Source organism: Mixophyes fleayi, chromosome 8 (assembly GCF_038048845.1).
Source record: "Mixophyes fleayi isolate aMixFle1 chromosome 8, aMixFle1.hap1, whole genome shotgun sequence".
In the NCBI taxonomy this organism is placed as follows: Eukaryota; Metazoa; Chordata; class Amphibia; order Anura; family Limnodynastidae; genus Mixophyes; species Mixophyes fleayi.
In genome coordinates, this window is record NC_134409.1 from 1,677,442 (window position 1) to 1,699,028 (window position 21,587).

Below are 21,587 nucleotides of genomic sequence, written 5' to 3' on the forward strand. Positions count from 1 at the left end.
AATAAAATATGGAGGTGAGCACAGCGTTGGCACGTGATGGCCAGGCCGCGGGTGTCAGGCCGGGGGTCCCAGGCCGCTTGTCTCAGGCCGCGGGTCTCAGGCCGGGGGTCTCAGGCTGCGGGTCTCAGCCCGGGGGTCTCAGGCTGCAGTCCCCATAGATGTCTGATCGTTTCCGATCGTTTTCAGCACTGTAAAGCTCTGCTCCGGAGAGCAGAGCTTTACAGTGCGTGTGCAGCTCTGTCACATGACCCAGGTCCTTCGGGTCTGTGCTGTTTGGATGCCTGTGCACATGCCCCAGTTATCAATCAGCGCATGCGCACAGGATTTGACAGAAGGAACGAAGAAGCCACCCAGGATCGCATTGCGAAGAGGGAGTGGTAAGTACGTTTTTTTTTCCACAGGAAACGGCAGTTTATCGGAGAAATAGTTGAATCCTTATCAATGCGATTAGGATTGAAAACTATTCTTCATTTTTTGCGTATATTGATAAATGTGAACAGTAAATCTGCTCTGACGTACTGAGCACTTGTGGGTGTTCCCCTTATTACTTCAGGGTAGAGGAAAGGAGATTTCATGTGGTAAACAAGGAATTTGGGCCATAATGACCTCTTGCCCCCGCGGTGCAACAGCGCTAAACTTGGCGCTGCACGGAACGGGATTGGGCCTTGATGAGGCGAATTGTGTCGCCATGATCTTCTCTAATTTGTTACTTGGACCTCGCCCAAGGTCAGCAAGTATAAGTTACCTGTAATTGATACATACGCAGTTGGAGCAGCCTGTAGTAGGACATCCACCTCAAAATCAGGTACAAAGAGACAGTAAGGAAACGGTGATTAGAAATCTTCCTTTACGCCCCCTCTCCTCCGGCCAGACCCTTATTGTATAAGTAGAAGACGTCCTTGTGTTATTGTGTGGAGGGCCCTGTATAATGTTATCTCAGTATTTCGGGGGTTAACAGAACAGTTATAAATTAATCTCTCTCTATAATCAGTTTTGTATGTTAGGAGAATTTCCAGCCCGGTGAGCGCTGGCATTTTATACGTTTATATTAGTTTTTCCATTTATTGACATTTTTTTGGCCTCTTCAATAAAGCTCAGATCTGTGATTCTTCTAAATTGCACCCCCCCCCTACCCCCGGGGGCAGCGATGTGGTTCTGACGGAGGAGGCACGAGGAATGCAGGAACATTTAATGAGATCCGTGTGGATGAGGCTGATAATAAGAGAGCTGGGAACAGATGACGGTTGTTACTGCGTCTGCAGCGATCCGGGCACCGGCCTCAGCTCGGAGCTATAACATCCACTACTGTGTCCACCTGGAGACGCGGCAGATGAAAGCCATGGAGGGGCTGCGCCGGCCTACAGGGGGGGTAACGAGGGGGGGGGGGGGGTCATCTCTCATTACAGTAACAAGTACATTAAAATCCCTGTTCTAATACAGACACAATGACCGATCCCATCTATCCGGGAGGAAACACTGAACATAGAAAGCTGTAAATAATCTCTGTTCCAATAGTAACCCCCATAGTCCTAATATCCAGAATGAGACAATACAGGGAGAAGTGCGCAACAAGTGAATCATAAGTAACTTTAATGTTACAACCCTAAAGACTGATATATACACATGACGTTTATATTCCCCAGTCCAGACAACTTCCACCACATCTCCCCCATCTGCACTAACCAACGTGCACTAAAAAGTCACAGCGTCAAATCCTACATCCTCCCTGCACCATGCCATATATCATCTCAATACCACAACGCATCCAGACTGCATCGCCTGCTGTCTGCTACTCACTATATAATACAGAACACACCTATAATAAGGTGCAGAGGGCATTCTTACAGCAGAAAACATAACTTTATAGATAGAGTACATGGACAGATACGCACCGGGAGGTAGAGGGTGGTCTGAGGAGATGATAGTCTCATGACAAGTAGAACAGGAGACCCAGTGGTCACAAGGTCGGGGTCCAGGGCACATCCAGGTGAGAGGCTAAGAGGGCGAGTAGGTCTAGCGTCAGGAGATGTGGGTGATTGGGTCACTTTAGACAAAGGACTTTACTACCGGGTGACAGAATCGCCCCTTGATAAAGTTTGGACCAGGAGTCAGCTATTACCCCAACCACAGTACTGTGACTGGCCCAGGAAGTGCCCGTAGTGGGGCGTTTGGAAATAACACCTAATAACAGCAGAATCTCCTATATTGTGGAACATAGTAAGGGCCCCATTTAGAGTCAGACACAATGTGCGTTTAAGACGTACATAGAAGAGCAGGAGTCGGAGGGTGCCGCAGCTTAGTAGGGTATTACTAGAGGCATGCAGCCCCTGTTGTGTCCCACTCGTAATAACCTACTGAGCTGCGACCAGTTCCTGCCGCTCGCTAACTACTTGCGCCACCTAATTCCTGACGCACCTTTTCAGTCTTGTTTTGACGTGTGTTCCGCCTGCGTCCTGATCCGACTAGGGTAGTTTTTGCGGGTAGACGCCCATAGTATCTGAATTATTCACGGTCACGCCAACATAACTCCGTGTTCCACCTTTTCCCTCGCACTGAGACGTAAGCTGTCGCAATGTACACTGCGTCTGAAAAGCAGACGGAACTGCAGGGAACTGTTGCTCATTACGCATGCCACATCAGTGGAAATGTGCAGGGTGCGCCTGAAATGGACTTTGCATCCGACTCTAAATGAGGCCCTAAATGTCTGTAGATACATCCTGAGCATGACAGGTAGTTGTGCAATACTGAGGGGCCCGCTACCCCTACTGACAGGGTGTGAAGTCACTATTTACTTACAGATTTATAGCGTAAGGTGCGGATGGCGTTACGTTGTCATATTCTGTATATCACACAGTGGATCCTTTCAGGAACGTTTCAGTGCTCTGTGAATTAGCAGCTTTCTTCCCGTACACAGAATTACACAAACACTAAGCGACATTTAAAGTGTTGATAAATCAGAGTCAGACAGAGATTAATATCTCCAGTAACACAACAATATAACAGACTATTCACCAAGAGCGACTCCACAATCATCATTTCTCTTTATATCCACTAATGACCCCGGTGATATCAGACTGGTTTATAGCTGTGGTTATATAAGGATTATACCAAACGGCTGTGGGGATATCAACACATTTCTGTAAAGCGATATAAATAAATATTGCTGATGATTTCTGTCTCTGTGACGGACGCCCCCTTCCTGCTGGGTCATCTGCATCGTGCAGACGTTTTGTAGGACAATTCGCCAGATTGCGCTCGGTTATAGAATAACACGTGTTAGCTAAAATAAGGGGAACAAAGGAAACGCTCCCTGAAGTTCTGCAAACGTCACCTTTGGACAACGCTGTTCTCCGTAGATAATGACCTTGGGGCTCGTGTAGCTTTCATGAGACAAAGGGACAGCGCTGCGGAATCAGTGGCGCTATATAAATAAATGGTGATGATGACAGCGCCCCTTTCAGGTGTCACCTTTGTACATTTTAATGACATAAATGAGTTATTCTGTATAAAATACGTCCCAATGGCGATAATATCAGCGCCGTCTCAGGCAGAATATCTCCAAATAGACCACGGGGCCTGTAACACGCTCCTAAAAATGTACTTCAGGGGGATCACCACAATTTTAACTATTTATAACTAAACAAATGTTATAAAAATGTTGCTGTATGTTATATGTACGTATGTTGGGACGTCTGTATGTTATATGCATGTATGTTGGGACGTATGTATGTTATATGTACGTATGTTGGGACGTCTGTATGTTATATGCATGTATGTTGGGGTGTCTGTATGTTATATGCATGTATGTTGGGACGTCTGTATATTATATGTACATATGTTGGGACGTCTGTATGTTATATGCATGTATGTTGGGACGTCTGTATGTTATATGCATGTATGTTGGGACGTCTGTATGTTACATGCATATAGTTTGGGACGTCTATGTTATATGCATATATGTTGGGACGTCGGCATGTCATATGTATGTATTTGTTGGGACGTCTGTATGTTATATGCATATATGTTGGGACGTCTGTATGTTATATGCATGTATGTTAGGACGTCGGCATGTCATATGTATGTATGTTGGGACGTCTGTATGTTATATGCATGTATGTTGGGACGTCTGTATATTATATGTACGTATGTTGGGACGTCTGTATGTTATATGCATGTATGTTGGGACGTCTGTATGTTATATGCATATATGTTGGGACGTCTGTATGTTATATGCATATATGTTGGGACGTCGGTATGTCATATGTATGTATTTGTTGGGACGTCTGTATGTTATATGCATATATGTTGGGACGTCTCTGTATGTTATATGCATGTATGTTGGGACGTCTATGTTATATGCATGTATGTTGGGACGTCTATGTTATATGCATGTATGTTGGGACGTCTATGTTATATGCATGTATGTTGGGACGTCTGTATGTTATATGCATATATGTTGGGACGTCTGTATGTCATATGTATGTATTTGTTGGGACGTCTGTATGTTATATGCATATATGTTGGGACGTCTGTATGTTATATGCATGTATGTTGGGACGTCTGTATATTATATGTACGTATGTTGGGACGTCTGTATGTTATATGCATGTATGTTGGGACGTCTGTATGTTATATGCATGTATGTTGGGACGTCTGTATGTTATATGCATGTATGTTGGGACATCTGTATGTTATATGCATATAGTTTGGGACATCTATGTTATATGCATATATGTTGGGACGTCGGCATGTCATATGTATGTATTTGTTGGGACGTCTGTATGTTATATGCATATATGTTGGGACGTCTGTATGTTATATGCATGTATGTTAGGACGTCGGCATGTCATATGTATGTATGTTGGGACGTCTGTATGTTATATGCATATATGTTGGGACGTATGTATGTTATATGCATGTATGTTGGGACGTCGGCATGTCATATGTATGTATGTTGGGACGTCTGTATGTTATATGCATATATGTTGGGACGTCTGTATGTTATATGCATATATGTTGGGACGTCGGTATGTCATATGTATGTATTTGTTGGGACGTCTGTATGTTATATGCATATATGTTGGGACGTCTGTATGTTATATGCATGTATGTTGGGACGTCTATGTTATATGCATATATGTTGGGACGTCGGCATGTCATATGTATGTATTTGTTGGGACGTCTGTATGTTATATGCATATATGTTGGGACGTCTGTATGTTATATGCATATATGTTGGGACGTCTGTATGTCATATGTATGTATTTGTTGGGACGTCTGTATGTTATATGCATATATGTTGGGACGTCTGTATGTTATATGCATATATGTTGGGACGTCTGTATGTTATATGCATGTATGTTGGGACGTCTATGTTATATGCATATATGTTGGGACGTCGGCATGTCATATGTATGTATTTGTTGGGACGTCTGTATGTTATATGCATATATGTTGGGACGTCTGTATGTTATATGCATATATGTTGGGACATCTGTATGTTATGTGCATGTATGTTAGGACGTCGGCATGTCGTATGTTTGTATGTTGGGACGTCTGTATGTTATATGCATATATGTTGGGACGTATGTATGTTATATGCATGTATGTTGGGACGTCGGCATGTCATATGTATGTATGTTGGGACGTCTGTATGTTATATGCATATATGTTGGGACGTCTGTATGTTATATGCATATATGTTGGGACGTCTGTATGTCATATGTATGTATTTGTTGGAACGTCTGTATGTTATATGCCTATATGTTGGGACGTCTGTATGTTATATGCATATATGTTGGGACGTATGTATGTTATATGCATGTATGTTGGGACGTCAGCATGTCATATGTATGTATGTTGGGACGTCTGTATGTTATATGCATATATGTTGGGACGTTTGTATGTTATATGCATGTATGTTGGGACGTCTATGTTATATGCATATATGTTGGGACGTCGGCATGTCATATGTATGTATTTGTTGGGACGTCTGTATGTTATATGTATGTATGTTGGGACGTCTGTATGTTATATGTACGTATGTTGGGACGTCTGTATGTTATATGTACGTATGTTGGGACGTCTGTATGTTATATGTACGTATGTTGGGACATCTGTATGTTATATGTACATACGTTAGCAGGCTGCAGATTATGAGACAGACATTAGCGCTTGTTGAGGATTTCACGAAAGAGGAAATTAGACCCGACAGGCGAGGTTGGGCCCCAGATGGACGGATTTGGGGAATGTTTTCCCTGTAAATAGGAGGTAACAATGTTCTCCTATATTCCCAGATGCTCGGTAATGAGATCCAGAGAATCCATGAAAACATTTCCTGCATCGGATATTATTCCGCTGTACAGATCCGTAAACCACGGCCTGGCCGTGAGGTCCACACACGGTGCCCGGAGATATAATCCCTGCGCCAGGCTCAGCGCCCAGTGTAATAATATATTATATTATACTATATTATGTTCCTTATAGACGCTCAGCATAAAATACACATCACACTTCATCTCTTATGCTTCTTATAACAGAACACAGTCATTATAGTCATATTACAGAGCACCGTGACCCCGTGACCCAGCCGGGATCTGACTCCAGGTTCTTCCCAGGCTATATTTAGGAGCTCGGTCACTTCCATAGTCAGCTCTATGGGTCTTATTTCTGTCCAGTACTGACAGACACCTGTGCACAGCTAGGAGAGGCCTAACAGGGAGGACTGGATACCTGGCCTGCAGGACAGTCATCCTGTAACTGATGACATCAGAAAATAGATTATTCAGATTTAAAAAAAATAAAGGTAAAAATTTGTTCTGTATTTTTATATTAATTTACTGAATTGTCGGCAGTGTCCTCAATGGGCAATAACTGGGGATATTTGTACAATAAGATCGCAGACGCTCTATGACAACAAAATGGTGACTGCGACTAAAATCTCCATTTGTGGACTTTCTAGTTCCCTCAGATCTTACAGATACCACGTTCCCTTTAATGATGACATTTCATATTTAGCACCACATCCAGACTAGCGCTATAGTTCCTGGGCCACTTGCCCTCAGCCGGGGCATTACAGCGACTACGGGGATCAGGTTTCCCTGGATCCATTGTCTGATACGGTCTCAGCGGACCTCAGAGAACCACAACCCTCATCAGGTCACAGATACTGAGTGTAGTAATAGTTACTTTGTTACATTTAAAATTCTCAATAAATAACATCTGCAGCCCAGAGGATTGGAACAGATGAGAATTGCACCTAATGAACAGTTTTATTGTGCAATCAGGACATGAATCCAGTGCTGCAGTTTTGTGTCTCCTTCTAAATCAATGTTGATGATGGTTTATCCAACGAGATAGAGATATAAAGGTCACTAAACACCCCCTCCCCCCCCCCCCCCCCTCAGAAAGATCCCAAGAATCCTGGCTCCGGTTTCACTGTTGGCAGCTGCTGCAGGCGACTGGCTGCACATAGTTTCCTGGAAGCGGCCCCTATACCTCACGTACAGAACACGCTGCAATCATCAAGGTAAATATTTACTGGGAATGTGCATAGACCCATATGGGAGCCATTTCCATTGTCCAGATCAGCTTAGTCAGGACATCGCAGCACAAAGGAACCGTGTGAGAGGCCCAGGGCCCGGTCACCATCATCCCAGCTCACCGCTGTGGGGTAACGTCAGTATATCCGAGTGTCAATACTCCAGAATGTCCTATACATTGTGCTTGAGCACAGGCAGCCTATATCTCCCCAGCTGCTGTGGAAGTAAAAGTCGCAGGAGGATGAGCCACAGGCTCCTCCGATTCATCGCCCCCGTGTCCCTGGTCCTGAGATTGGCTGTTAGAGGCAGCACCTCTACTTTCAAACCCGCCAGAAACTCTCAGCTTTATACATCCCCCCCTCCCCCGGTGTATATCGCCACATTTGTGTCCATTTAATTTCACATAAACTTCATTAAAAACATCCCTATCACCAATTCTGCCGGGGATAGAAAACCCCCTGTCGCCATGATTAATAAATATCACTGCTACATCTGTGTGATACTTTCCGGGAGCGATAAGACTCATTAATACCCCGAGATCGCCAGTATTACGGGTGCGTGACCCCAATAGCCAATTCCCACATGCGTGGTGTAACGGATACCCCAGATTTTGGCTCTCCGTTCTACTTGTATTAAATAAATAAATTAAAAAATGTTTACAAATATTATATATATATATATATATATTAAAATTATTCCTATTAAAAAAAAATGATTTACATAATAAAGCATTTCTTCATTGAGTATCTCCTGCAATTGGCATCCTAAAAAGAAGAAGGTTTGTGGCACAATCTTTATTACATCGTCGTTTACGTGCTTTTCATGGGGAAGCTTTTGCCAGAGCGAAGCGGCGATTCTCTTCTCTGTCGGGTCTACAGCTGGCGGCAGCACTTCTATCGCCAGAGGCCACCATTTGATAGGCTGGGCTCTCCCTATCTCCAGTGACCAGTGGCAGTTTATTTAGTGCTGATTTAAGTTTTGCACCCCTTGTATTGTAACATGGTTTGTCCAGAAGAAAATTTACTCCTGTTTTTCGCTTTACTTTCCTTAATAAATCAGACCCAAAGTTTCATAATATTTCCTTAAAACTTTGCAAAATCGGTCCTGAAATTGTAAAAAAAGAAGAACTCAGGATGTCACTTATTAGTGTATTATTCGTGATTGCCCAGATACATCCACACAAAGAATCAGGAACATTTGTTATTTTTTGTTGTTTAAACTTATTCAGTAAAATTATCTCCATGGATAATACAAAGTGTCCGCTGGTAAACATGTCATTGTCCTTGTTTAACTTCTGTCCAGACTTAGATCAGCCCCAGAGACAAAACAAGGAGAAATGAATGACGATCGTCGTCTTCTATTCAAACAAAACGTTCTAAGGCCCAGACCTCTAAAAACCGACACATTCCAGACACATGTACTAACCCCAGGGGCGTAAGAGTCTGCGACGTCCAAAGTGGGGGGGGGGGGGGGCGGTAACTTACAATTTTAGTACCTGGGGCAAGAAATAAAAACACCGCCCCCCCTACTCCTCAATTAATTACATGAACCTGAAATATTCATAAACTGCACCCCCCCCCCCCTTCAGCGTCGCGCCCTCGGCGGTCGCCCCTATCGCAGAGCCTTAGTTACGGCGCTGCCGAGAGATACACATCTAAATAATATCTAAATCAGGACACAGGACGCGCCTCCTCCGCATTGGGGGCATGGCCGGTAGACAGCCGTGGTTACACACCCAAGGGTGTGTTTAGCGCTTCTGGATTGTTTATCCGCTCCCAACACCCCTCCCCTAAAATCACCCTTCAGTTGTAGCTCTCGCACCAGGACATGGTAACCGCCCACGATGAGCGGAGACCAACGTGCAAAGATTCAGGGCCCCTACCAGAGAGATATGACGCTACATGTTACCTTAATATAAATCGCCAAAACATAGTTGTAAGCGCCCCAACATATTCACAAACATTTGGGGGGCTGTGGTCAGGTTGGACGTCCCTCATTGTGAATGTGATAATTATAGGAATTAATGGCTGGTGTCATAGTGACAGCCGGCGCTGGTGGTATTATACGTTATATGCTGGTCTCTGACCTGGTCCCTCACCAGGGGAGGGAGCTCTGGGCGGCCCTTTAATCAGAATAATACTCCAGTACTATATCCTCCACTACTCTGTCATCAGAATAATGCTTCAAAACTATCTCATCCATTACTTTGTCATAAGAACAATACTCCAGTACTATTTCCTACAGTACTCTGTTACCAGAATAATATTTTAGTACTCTATAATCAGAGTAATAATTCCAGTACTATGTCATCCACTACTCTGTCATTAGAATAATACTCCAATACTATCTCCCCTTGTACTCCATAATCCGATAAGTACTCAAATACTATCTTCTCCACTACTGTCTACAGAATACTACTCCAGTACTATCTCCTACATTACTCTGTAATCAGAATACTGCAGCACTATATCCTCCACTACTCTGTCCTTAGAATAATACTCCAATACTATCTCCCCCTGTACTCCATAATCCGATAAGTACTCCAATACTATCTTCTCCAATACTCTGTCTTCATAATAATACTCCAGTACTATCTCCTAAAGTACTCTGTAATCAGAATACTCCAGTACTATATACTCCACTACCCTGACATCAGAATAATACTTGTATACTATCTCATCCCGTACTGTCATAAGAATAATACTCCAGTACTATTTGCTACAGTTATCTGTTACCAGAATAATACTCCAGTACACTATAACTCCATTACCATCTCCTCCAGTACTCTGTAATCAGAAAAGTACTCTAGTACTATCTCATCCAGTACTCTGTTATCAGAATACTCTAATACTATCTCATCCAGTACTCTGTTATCAGAATACTCTAATACTATCTCCTCCAGTACTCTGTTATCAGAATACTCTAATACTATCTCCTCCAGTACTCCATAATGAGAAAAGTACTCCAATATTATCTTCTCCACTATTCTGTCTTCAGAATAAAACTCCAGTACGATCTCCTCCAGTACTCTGTTACCAGAATAAGACTCCAGTACTCTATAATCAGAGTAATGCTCCAGTACTATCTCCTTGAGTACTCTGTAATCGGAAAAGTACTCCAATACTATCTTCTCCACTACTCTATTATCAGACTAATTCTCCAGTACTATGTCCTCCAGTACTCTTCCATCAGAATAATACTCCAGTACTAACCAGTTTTAAGTACTATCTCATTGTGTATACTGTAATCAATACAACACCCTAGTACTAAACAGTATTAAGTACTAATTGCTCCAATATACCATATAATACCCACATAATCAGGGCCGGTGCTAGGGTCCACGGCGCCCTAGGCATTTTTAAAAAAGCAGCGCCCTCCTCCCTCCTCTCCTTACCTTGTCTCACCACCGCCGCCTCTCTGCTCCGTCTCCTCCCCTCACTGACACTAGTAAGTGGAAGGGAGGAGACGGAGCAGAGAGGCAGCGGTGGTGACAAAATAGCCTCTTCCCCCCCTCCCCGTCCATCTGAATGCTGTGCGGCGGCCGTGACAGGTATGGTCAGCGGTCGCCGCACAGTTTTAAAGTATTTTAGAATTCTGTGGCGCCCTCCAGGCGCCCTCCAGAGCCCGGCGCCCTAGGCAAGTGCCTAACCTTGCCTAATGGGAGCGCCGGGCCTGCACATAATGTACAGTACTCACAGTACCCAGGACAGCTCTCAGTATGGTCCTCTGGAGATTAAATAATATATGCACCCACAATCACACAATTTGTTATATACCTTCTGCAGATCTCACAATTCACCATATTTGGCCAGAAACACAGACAAGGGTCGTAGTTTAATGATACTAAATGTCACTATATAAAGAGTCTCAGAACTCACTGGAGACAGATCTGTAACATTAACCCAGAACATGTCACATCTCTCCCAATTACCGTCACATTATCTCCCAACATTAACCCCATACACAGGAGCTAGAGGTGGGTACAGTGCAGTGTATGGAGAGGACGCCAGGTGTGCAGGAGGTACAGTGCAGTGTATGGAGAGGACGCCAAGTGTGCAGGAGGTACAGTGCAGTGTATGGAGAGGACGCCAGGTGTGCAGGAGGTACAGTGCAGTGTATGCAGAGGGTGCCAGGTGTGCAGGAGGTACAGTGCAGTGTATGTAGAGGGTGCTAGGTGTGCAGGAGGTACAGTGCAGTGTATGGAGAGGATACCAGGTGTGCAGGAGGTACAGTGCAGTGTATGGAGAGGACACCAGGTGTGCAGGAGGTACAGTGCAGTGTTTGGAGAGGACACCAGGTGTGCAGGAGGTACAGTGCGGTGTATGGAGAGGATACCAGGTGTGCAGGAGGTACAGTGCAGTGTATGGAGAGGACACCAGGTGTGCAGGAGGTACAGTGCAGTGTTTGGAGAGGACACCAGGTGTGCAGGAGGTACAGTGCGGTGTATGGAGAGGGTGCCAGGTGTGCAGGAGGTACAGTACAGTGTATGGAGAGGGTGCCAGGTGTGCAGGAGGTACAGTGCAGTGTATGGAGAGGATACCAGGTGTGCAGGAGGTACAGTGCAGTGTATGGAGAGGACGCCAGGTGTGCAGGAGATACAGTGCAGTGTATGGAGAGGATACCAGGTGTGCAGGAGGTACAATGCAGTGTTTGGAGAGGACACCAGGTGTGCAGGAGGTACAGTGCAGTGTATGGAGAGGATACCAGGTGTGCAGGAGGTACAGTGCAGTGTATGGAGAGGATACCAGGTGTGCAGGAGGTACAGTGCAGTGTAAGGAGAGGATACCAGGTGTGCATGAGGTACAGTGCAGTGTATGGAGAGGATACCAGGTGTGCATGAGGTACAGTGCAGTGTAAGGAGAGGACGCCAGGTGTGCAGGAGGTACAGTGCAGTGTATGGAGAGGATACCAGGTGTGCATGAGGTACAGTGCAGTGTATGGAGAGGACGCCAGGTGTGCAGGAGGTACAGTGCGGTGTATGCAGAGGGTGCCAGGTGTGCAGGAGGTACAGTGCAGTGTTTGGAGAGGATGCCAGGCGTGCAGGAGGTACAGTGCAGTGTATGCAGAGGGTGCCAGGTGTGCAGGAGGTACAGTGCAGTGTATGCAGAGGGTGCCAGGTGTGCAGGAGGTACAGTGCAGTGTATGGAGAGGATGCCAGGTGTGCAGGAGGTACAGTGCATTGTTAGGAGAGGACGTCAGGTGTGCAGGAGGTACAGTGCAGTGTATGGAGAGGGTGCCAGGTGTGCAGGAGGTACAGTGCAGTGTATGGAGAGGGTGCCAGGTGTGCAGGAGGTACAGTGCAGTGTATGGAGAGGGTGCCAGGTGTGCAGGAGGTACAGTGCATTGTTAGGAGAGGACGCCAGGTGTGCAGGAGGTACAGTGCAGAGTATGGAGAGGAGATCAGGTGTGCAGGAGGTACAGTGCAGTGTAAGGAGAGGGTGCCAGGCATGCAGGAGGTACACTGCAGTGTATGGAGAGGGTGGCAGGTGTGCAGGAGGTACAGTGCAGTGTATGGAGAGGACACCAGGTGTGCAGGAGGTACAGTGCAGTGTATGGAGATGATACCAGGTGTGCAGGAGGTACAGTGCAGTGTATGGAGAGGATGCCAGGTGTGCAGGAGGTACAGTGCAGTGTATGGAGAGGATGCCAGGTGTGCAGGAGGTACAGTGCAGAGTATGGAGAGGAGACCAGGTGTGCAGGAGGTACAGTGCAGTGTAAGGAGAGGGTGCCAGGCATGCAGGAGGTACACTGCAGTGTATGGAGAGGGTGGCAGGTGTGCAGGAGGTACAGTGCAGTGTATGGAGAGGATGCCAGGTGTGCAGGAGGTACAGTGCAGTGTATGGAGAGGATGCCAGGTGTGCAGGAGGTACAGTGCAGTGTATGGAGAGGACACCAGGTGTGCAGGAGGTACAGTGCGGTGTATGCAGAGGGTGCCAGGTGTGCAGGAGGTACAGTGCAGTGTATGGAGAGGACACCAGGTGTGCAGGAGGTACAGTGCAGTGTATAGAGAGGACACCAGGTGTGCAGGAGGTACAGTGCAGTGTATGGAGAGGACACCAGGTGTGCAGGAGGTACAGTGCGGTGTATGCAGAGGGTGCCAGGTGTGCAGGAGGTACAGTGCAGTGTATGCAGAGGGTGCCAGGTGTGCAGGAGGTACAGTGCAGTGTATGGGGAGAACGCACTGCATTTAGGAAGAAGAGTGATGGTACCTGGAAGTGTTCCCCCAGCTCGTACACCTCTCCTCTGTATTCGCATCCAATCTTCTCACAGCGAGGGCAGCAGTCGGTGGGGTAGTGGCTGACGTGCATACATGCCGGTGGCAGCGCTGTGCATTCTGTCCTGGTGCAGGCTGGGCCCTCAGGGGTACACTCACACTGTGTGCAGTGATCAGAATCCAGGAAGTACCACTCCCCAACATAATAGACGCTGCCATTAGCCTCACAGGTGTTCACCTGGGGCATCAGTGTCTGGCACATGTCAGTCATCAGCAGCAGGCACAGCAGTGAGGATAGTACCCAGCTCTCAGACATGGTGCCCGCCCTGGTAGCTGCCATCACACAGGTGCAGAATGAAAGTCACAATTCTTATTGTCCTGATAACTTCCAGCCGAGCTCCCAGTACTCTGACTGCTGCCAGCCAGGCGATGCTCCAGGATGAACCCTCTGGTTACCCACAGACCAGCCAGGGCTCAGATCCTCCCTCTGCTGCTCCCGCTTGGAGATCACAAGTTTCTCTGTGTCTGCTGAGCTTTATGATTCTGGCTCTGGAGGGTGGGGGCTCCTGGATCTCATTACAACCTCATTCTATTCTGCTGCCTGGGCTGGCTCTCAGCATGTGATCTGATATCCCCCATTCCCCTCCTACTCATCAGAATGGGATGACAGCCTCCTCCCAAACAGGGGCAGACTGCTGAGCGATGCCAGCTCTGGGGGGCATCCAGGAGATTATCGGACTGCCAGCAGAGTCAGGGCTCAGGCCGGTCCATAGTGAGCTAACTTGCGCTGGGTCACTGGACAACCTGATTTTTTTTTCCTTTAAAATGTTCGTAATAGGCTGCTGAGCTGAGTCTGGCCTCCCAGGCTAAGATTTGCCAGCCCTTCCCTGAGCCCTGCTATGTTGTACGTCACACCCGATACACAATGTGCTATTCTACAGATATCAGATTATCTGCTCAGTGTCAGTCTCCGATCCTCAGATCTTCTCCAGAGGCTGCTCCTCTCTCTGACTGTGGTCAAAGTTTCAGCAGCACAATAACTGCCGTCCGCTATTCAGCCCAATGACTTCAGTAAATTGTTTATTTTTGTCGTTACGGCCAAACTTTTGTTTCATCAGTCCGCAGCACTTTGTACTAAATCATCTCTAAGTATTTATATATTCAGATGTTGACTTCTGTGCTGAAGACGTAGGAAAGGTGTCTCTGATAGCCCTGCCATGTACATCATGTTTGAGTCTGCTATCAAATTGACCCTAGTCTCTGTGTGTGTGTGTGTGTGTGTCTGTGTGTGTGTGTATGTGTGTGTGTATGTCTGTGTGTGTGTGTGTATGTCTGTGTGTGTGTGTGTGTATGTCTGTGTGTGTGTCTGTGTGTGTGTATGTCTGTGTGTGTGTATGTCTGTGTGTGTGTGTATGTGTGTGTGTGTGTCTGTGTGTGTGTATGTCTGTCTGTGTGTGTATGTCTGTGTGTGTGTCTGTGTGTGTGTTAGGGAATTAGACTGTAAGCTCCAATGGGGCAGGGACTGATGTGAGTGAGTTCTGTGTACAGCGCTGCGGAATTTGTGGCGCTATAGAAATAAACGGAGATGATGATGATGATGAAGATGAGTCAGCAACGCTGCTCTGCGGGCAGCTCCTCCGGGGTCCTCCATTATCCACATCCTGTACAGCACTATGCCGGTACGGCTTTGTATATTATACCAGGAGGCAATACATTGACACTATGTCCTGGAAAAATCATATACAGTTGTGACCTAATTACAGACAAATTTAGCATTACAATTACACACACAATTAAAGAGTCAACTGACAGAAGACAGGTGTTAGATGTGAGTAACTCCGGTAAGATGTTCCAGAAATGGGGAGTCCAGTTGGAGAAGACACTGCACCCAGATTCTTTCTTAAATTTAGGCACCATCTGCCGACTTCTGTAGGTAGGTCTTAGGTGATAAGTTGTGCTAACTGCAGGGGTAACAACTAATTTGAGGTAATTGAGTAATTTGTCCATACGGCATTTGCAGGACAAACGGGCAATCTAGACTCCAGGGACCGACAGACTGAATCTGACAGCATGTTGGAGTTTTTGCATATCTATAGTCTAAAGCTGACATCATTAGTGCAATCTGCTTTATGGTGTGAAAGGGGATTTTTCTCTATTGAGCAGCTCAGTTTGGAAGACACTGTGGATGTCAGGGTGTCTATAAACCACATGGAAGGTCAGGACCAAGCCCAACAAGAGTCTATGTTGATAAGCGTTGGTGTTTTAATCAGCAGATTAGGTGTAATACATCATCATCATTTATTTATATAGCACCACTAATTCCGCAGCGCTGTACAGAGAACTCACTCACATCAGTCCCTGCCCCACTGTGGCTTACAGTGTAAATTCCCTAATATAGACACAATCACACACAGACAGACAGAGAATGAGACAGACAGACAGAGAGACAGAGACTAGGGTCAATTTAGATAGCAGCCAATTAACCTACCAGTATGTTTTTGGAGTGTGGGAGGAGACCGGAGCACCCAGAGGAAACCCACGCAAACACGGGGAAAACATACAAACTCCACACAGATAAGGCCATGGTCGGGAATCGAACTCAAGACCCCAGTGCTGTGAGGCAGAAGTGCTAACTGATACACTTTGCAAGTTTTGCCTTTGTCCCAAATAACATTGATACATTGTATCCAATATTCCACCTGAGAGTGATCACATTGCAGAACATTGCTGTGGTCTGATACTGTCAGCTGTGCACATACAATATAGTACTATCACATACATACGGATAGAAGGTCATTTACTGTCTACTTATTGGTCATTTATACATAGGGAAAAGTAATGACCCCAGAATAGGGCCTTGAGGGACCCCACGGATAACATAGGTAGTTAGAGCGAGAGACTGACACAAACTGGGATCTTCTTGATAAGAAAAATGAATGAAACGTCTTTAGTGCACGAGTTCCGATATCCGAGCGCCAAAGTTTACTTAACGGTATAGTGTGATGTATAGTGTGTAAAGCAATTGCAAAATCCTGGCACAATGCAGCAGTCCACTGTCCGTGTACCTTCCCTCACTTATTTCATGACGGTATTTTTCCTGTAATAACTTTTCGCCAAAAGCCAGATTAAAATTGACAAAGGAAAATAGCTGTTTTGTGAGAGCTGGGAATGAACTCGTTTCTCAGTGCTAACATTCAACATATTACACAGAGCTGTACATTGAGGGGATACAATGTAACACAAGGTAAAGAAGACATGCCCCATGAGCTTACAATCTAACAGATGGGGGACACATGATACATAAAGTAGCGGAATAACAATGTAGCTGACGGTGGGGAAGTGGGTGGGGCTTATGTAAGACAGCGGCGTTATCAGTCGCTATTGGTGACTGGCGTTTCTGTACAGCTACCGGCATTGTGGTATGTTTGGAAAGTTGTGGCAGCAGCTGGCACATCACCAAAGGAGGCACTCGTCCGACCATCAGTGATTCATTTATCGGAGCGCCCATATCACACGAATGACTGCACTATCACCCCAACATTTCACATGAATAATCCCCCACCTGCTAGTGTTACCGAACGTCCAAAACCCTCCTGCGTTCACTGTAAGTACCAATGTACAGTATGTAGGAGTTAACCTTCTGAGTGTAAGTAAGTATTACATTGGAAGATTGGCGTCTGTGTTCTCTGAGGCCATAGACATGCAACAGATATTTCGGATTAAAAAATATATATATAATAAACACCCGTGAAGCTGTTGGCTGCTTCTCCAGGTCAGTGTTACGCTGGGTGTCTGGCGCTTGGCTATGATATCATTGCCCAGCGCCACACTGCCAGTCTGAGGAGCGGAGGATGATGCCATCACCGCACATCTGCCCAGGTAAGGAACAGTGGGGTCGTAGACACCGGCTAGGGTACAACTTTATATTCCCAGAGCCGCCAGCTCTCCCAGGAGCAGCGCCATCAAAGTCTAGAACGATACGTTTAATAGGATGTGTTTTGTGCCATCCAGTTTACCGAATGTAAAACACATCACTGGTGCCACGCGTAATATAGACGGCTCCGGTGGCCCCTGACTCTGAAAATTCATTTAAGCCAGAAATCCTGAGAGTGGGCGTGTACCTTGATGTGCGCTGGGAGGGCGGTCTGGGCACAAAACCAAGCAATTAAATTAAATGTTTAACGACAGATCCCACCGAACGTCTAGTTTATAACTATGGAATTGTGCAGCGATGGCGTCTGTGGTATAATCACCAGTAAAAACAGAAAATAACGCTACTCTACCATTAACAAATAGCATTGCCAGACAAATGTTCTAACACCGAGCCTTAAAAATAGCATAATGTTCTTTATAAATCATCTTCATCTGGTCTCAACTTGTTTCTGCTAAGAATGCAGCAAATCACTTCTTACTGAGTGAAAGCAGCAAAACAACTGGAATCACAGATATGCAGAAATGACACAATAATCTGCGGTAAATGAATTATGGCGAAGAGCAGACACTTCATCCCAGCTCTCCGACAGTTTCATATCTGCAGACCCCGCGGACACATTACAAAGGGTGGGGAACAGAGCGCATTGTGCTCTGCCGCAGTCACTGGGATTACTCAGCCAGGAAACTTGAAACAAGTCGCCTCTGTTATTAACTTTCCATTCCAAAATCAAATACATTTTTTCCATTACAGATACGGCTTCTGCGTTTTAAATATTCTGCAATATGAGAGCTGTAGATGAACACACATTGCACCGTAAAAGCTGCGGAAATAACTGGAATGTTTTGAGGGATTAGCAGGAGTAAAACATCACATTGTCTCATGTAAGAGGTTTTATGGCTTATTGATGAAGATACTAAGTATTACTGCACATACTGCTGGCAATGACTGCAGCAAATAATCATCATCATTTATTTATATAGCGCCACTAATTCTGCAGCGCTGTACAGAGAACTCACATCAGTCCCTGCCCCATTGGAGCTTACAGTCTAAGTTCCCTAACATACATACAGACACACACTTGTTAGCAGCCAATTAACCTACCAGTATGTTTTTGGAGTGTGGGAGGAAACCAGAGCACCCGGAGGAAACCCACTCAGACACAATGCTTAATGAATAGGCTCATACGCACAGGTGTCGGAGATTACCCGGAGATGCAGTGTTGGAGGAGATCTTTCCGCAGGGACTAAGGATCTCTATGAATTATGGCCCCACATGAGAGAATGGACAGATCATAACCTGCAGTATTATCTGTCATCTAGGAGTCATTACAATCACACACCGAGGTATATAGAGGTGCCCACACCCCAGTGATAACATATTGGGGGGGTGAGAAGTGCGCATGACATCATATTCTGACACGGTTCTATCATTGTCCCGATATGTGGAAGAGCAGAGAACATAGAAAAGTAACATAAGAAGATAGCAACACAGATAAATATCTATTTATTATATATCTCAGACATACAGGTCAGCGCAGTACAGAGGGAGAGTACAGACATCTGGCTCATCGTATGTTATATGTATATTGTGTGTGACACTTTGTATGTACCATATAACGGACCACATCACCCGTTAGCTGGATACTAACCAAATACTTACAACCACTGCTCATAGTCTCCCAAAATGTACGGGGGATTCTCAATTTTTGGCAGCTATCCAAGACCCCCAGGCCTTTTTCTCGGATCCCGCCCGCTCAATATTTTAAAGATCTCACTTTTGGGAAATCCCAGAGAGGTCAAACTGCAAGTACAGGGGGCGTGGCACTGCAAATAGCTTCATTTTGGCCTTGCCCCCGCGGTGCAATGACGCAAATGCTGCATTTGGGGGTGGGGCATGAGCAATTTGTGAGGCCACGCCCCCTGTACTTGCAGCTTGACCTCCTCACTGATCTCTAGAGTAGGCATTATGCCCCCGCACCTCCGTCATCCCTACCCCAGGTCTATGTGACCAATCCAAGCCTGAATGTTGCGGCAGGGTCTCTGGAGAGGAGCAGCTGGATCAGGGGTCGGGATCGGGGATTTCAGGCTCCCAGGAACAGACCATGAACACTCTGATATTTTATTTTAAACTGGTGATTTTTTTTTCTTCTACTAATTGGTGGATTTTGTTTTTGTTGTTGTCAGTGTGAGAGAGAGCGGAGAACAACCCCCTGAAATGATGATGTGTCCCCTTAATGCTGCTAATCTGGAATATGTAGAGTGGATCCCACTAGCTGGTTCCCTCTGCACATTCCGGAAACGAGGAGGCTGCACCGTCCCAGGCAGCAGACATAACACAATTATCCTGGTCTGCAGCTCCCAGACACTTGTAGACACAGATAACATTTGGCTGCTCTGTGCTGTGTCCTCAGGCTGGAAAACTCAGGAAGCAGAATTGGAGCAGACAGGAATCTCTCCCTGATCCCTGCACAGCCTCAGACTCAGCTACTGGCTGCAAATATCTCCAACATCTCCATGTCCCTGCACCATACAAACCCACTGGTGGGTGAGGGCTCAATCTGCAGCATCGGGAGGGGGGGGGGGGGGTCTAAAATAAGAGAGTTATCATGGAAATATCTCCTCTCCTGACGACACGTTGTTTGCTGGTCTTGCAGAATGAATAGCGTGTAGCAATGTGTTAGTGTCCTTTACCCTCCAATATAATACATCTTACTCCAATAAATCAGAAGTGACACTGTGCAGTTTTCTATATTTACAGAGTTAGAACTGATATTGAGAATTCCACACAGCATACAGAGGAAGAGAAGTAGTACTGTGCGGATTTCTACATTTACAGGATAAGAAGAGATACTGGGAACTACACCAAGCATACAGAACTAGAGAAGGAGTACTGTGCAGCTGTCCATAGATATAGAATATGAAGAGATACTGAGAATTACATTCAGGGCATAGAACTGAAAACACTGCAGCTCTCTGTATACAGAACATAAACAGATACTGAGAATAAATAAAAGACAAAACTTGGCTCCATAATGTTGTTTTACATATAGTTTCCGCTGATATTGGACAATGACATCTCTCAGCCTCAAATACAAAATGACTGAAAGATCTCAGTCCGGGACTGGATAACAATAAATAATTCACCAACTCATTATATATATTTATAAATACACAGAAAATAATAATTCATAATATTTATTAATACCGTAAGATCTTAAATATATTTGTCCCATAGATTGTTACCTCTCTGCCTGTATTACTCAGTATTGTTTATTTTCCCCATTGGAAAGTGCTACGGATACGCTATAAATAAAAGTTGATGATGATGATATAGAATAAATATAACAGCTCATTCAATAATACAAGATTAAAGGTAATCTGAGATTCTGGGGCCTAGTGTTTCCCTTTTGATTGACTTAGAGCTTCTTCCTATTTCCCAGAAAACTATTGCTGAGTATCACCGGGGTTTACTGGGGCTGAGTATCAGCAGGGTCCCTGGGGCTGAGTATCACCGGGGTTCCTGGGGCTGAGTATCAGCAGGGTCCCTGGGGCTGAGTATCACCGGGGTCCCTGGGGCCCAGTATCACCGGGGTTCCTGGGGCTGAGTATCAGCAGGGTCCCTGGGGCTGAGTATCACCGGGGGTCCCTGGGGCCCAGTATCAGCGGGGTCCCTGGGCTGAGTATCAGCGGGGTTCCTGGGGCTGAGTATCACCGGGGTTCCTGGGGCTGAGTATCAGCAGGGTCCCTGGGGCTGAGTATCACCGGGGTTCCTGGGGCTGAGTATCAGCAGGGTCCCTGGGGCTGAGTATCACCGGGGTCCCCTGGGGCCCAGTATCACCGGGGGTTCCTGGGGCTGAGTATCAGCAGGGTCCCTGGGGCTGAGTATCACCGGGGTCCCT

The 21,587-nt window shown here is 45.8% G+C and overlaps 1 protein-coding gene across 1 annotated transcript in view; it reads right to left on the reverse strand.

Annotated features, from left to right (window-relative positions):
• Positions 1 to 14,494, reverse strand: part of LOC142098800 (von Willebrand factor C domain-containing protein 2-like) — an 18,894-nt gene extending 4,400 nt beyond the window's left edge. The window contains exon 1 of the mRNA XM_075181585.1: positions 13,751 to 14,494. Coding sequence (XP_075037686.1) covers positions 13,751 to 14,095 — 345 coding nt within the window. The 5' untranslated portion in view covers positions 14,096 to 14,494. The remainder of the gene's footprint in view (positions 1 to 13,750) is intronic.
• Between the last annotated feature and the right edge of the window lie 7,093 nt (positions 14,495 to 21,587).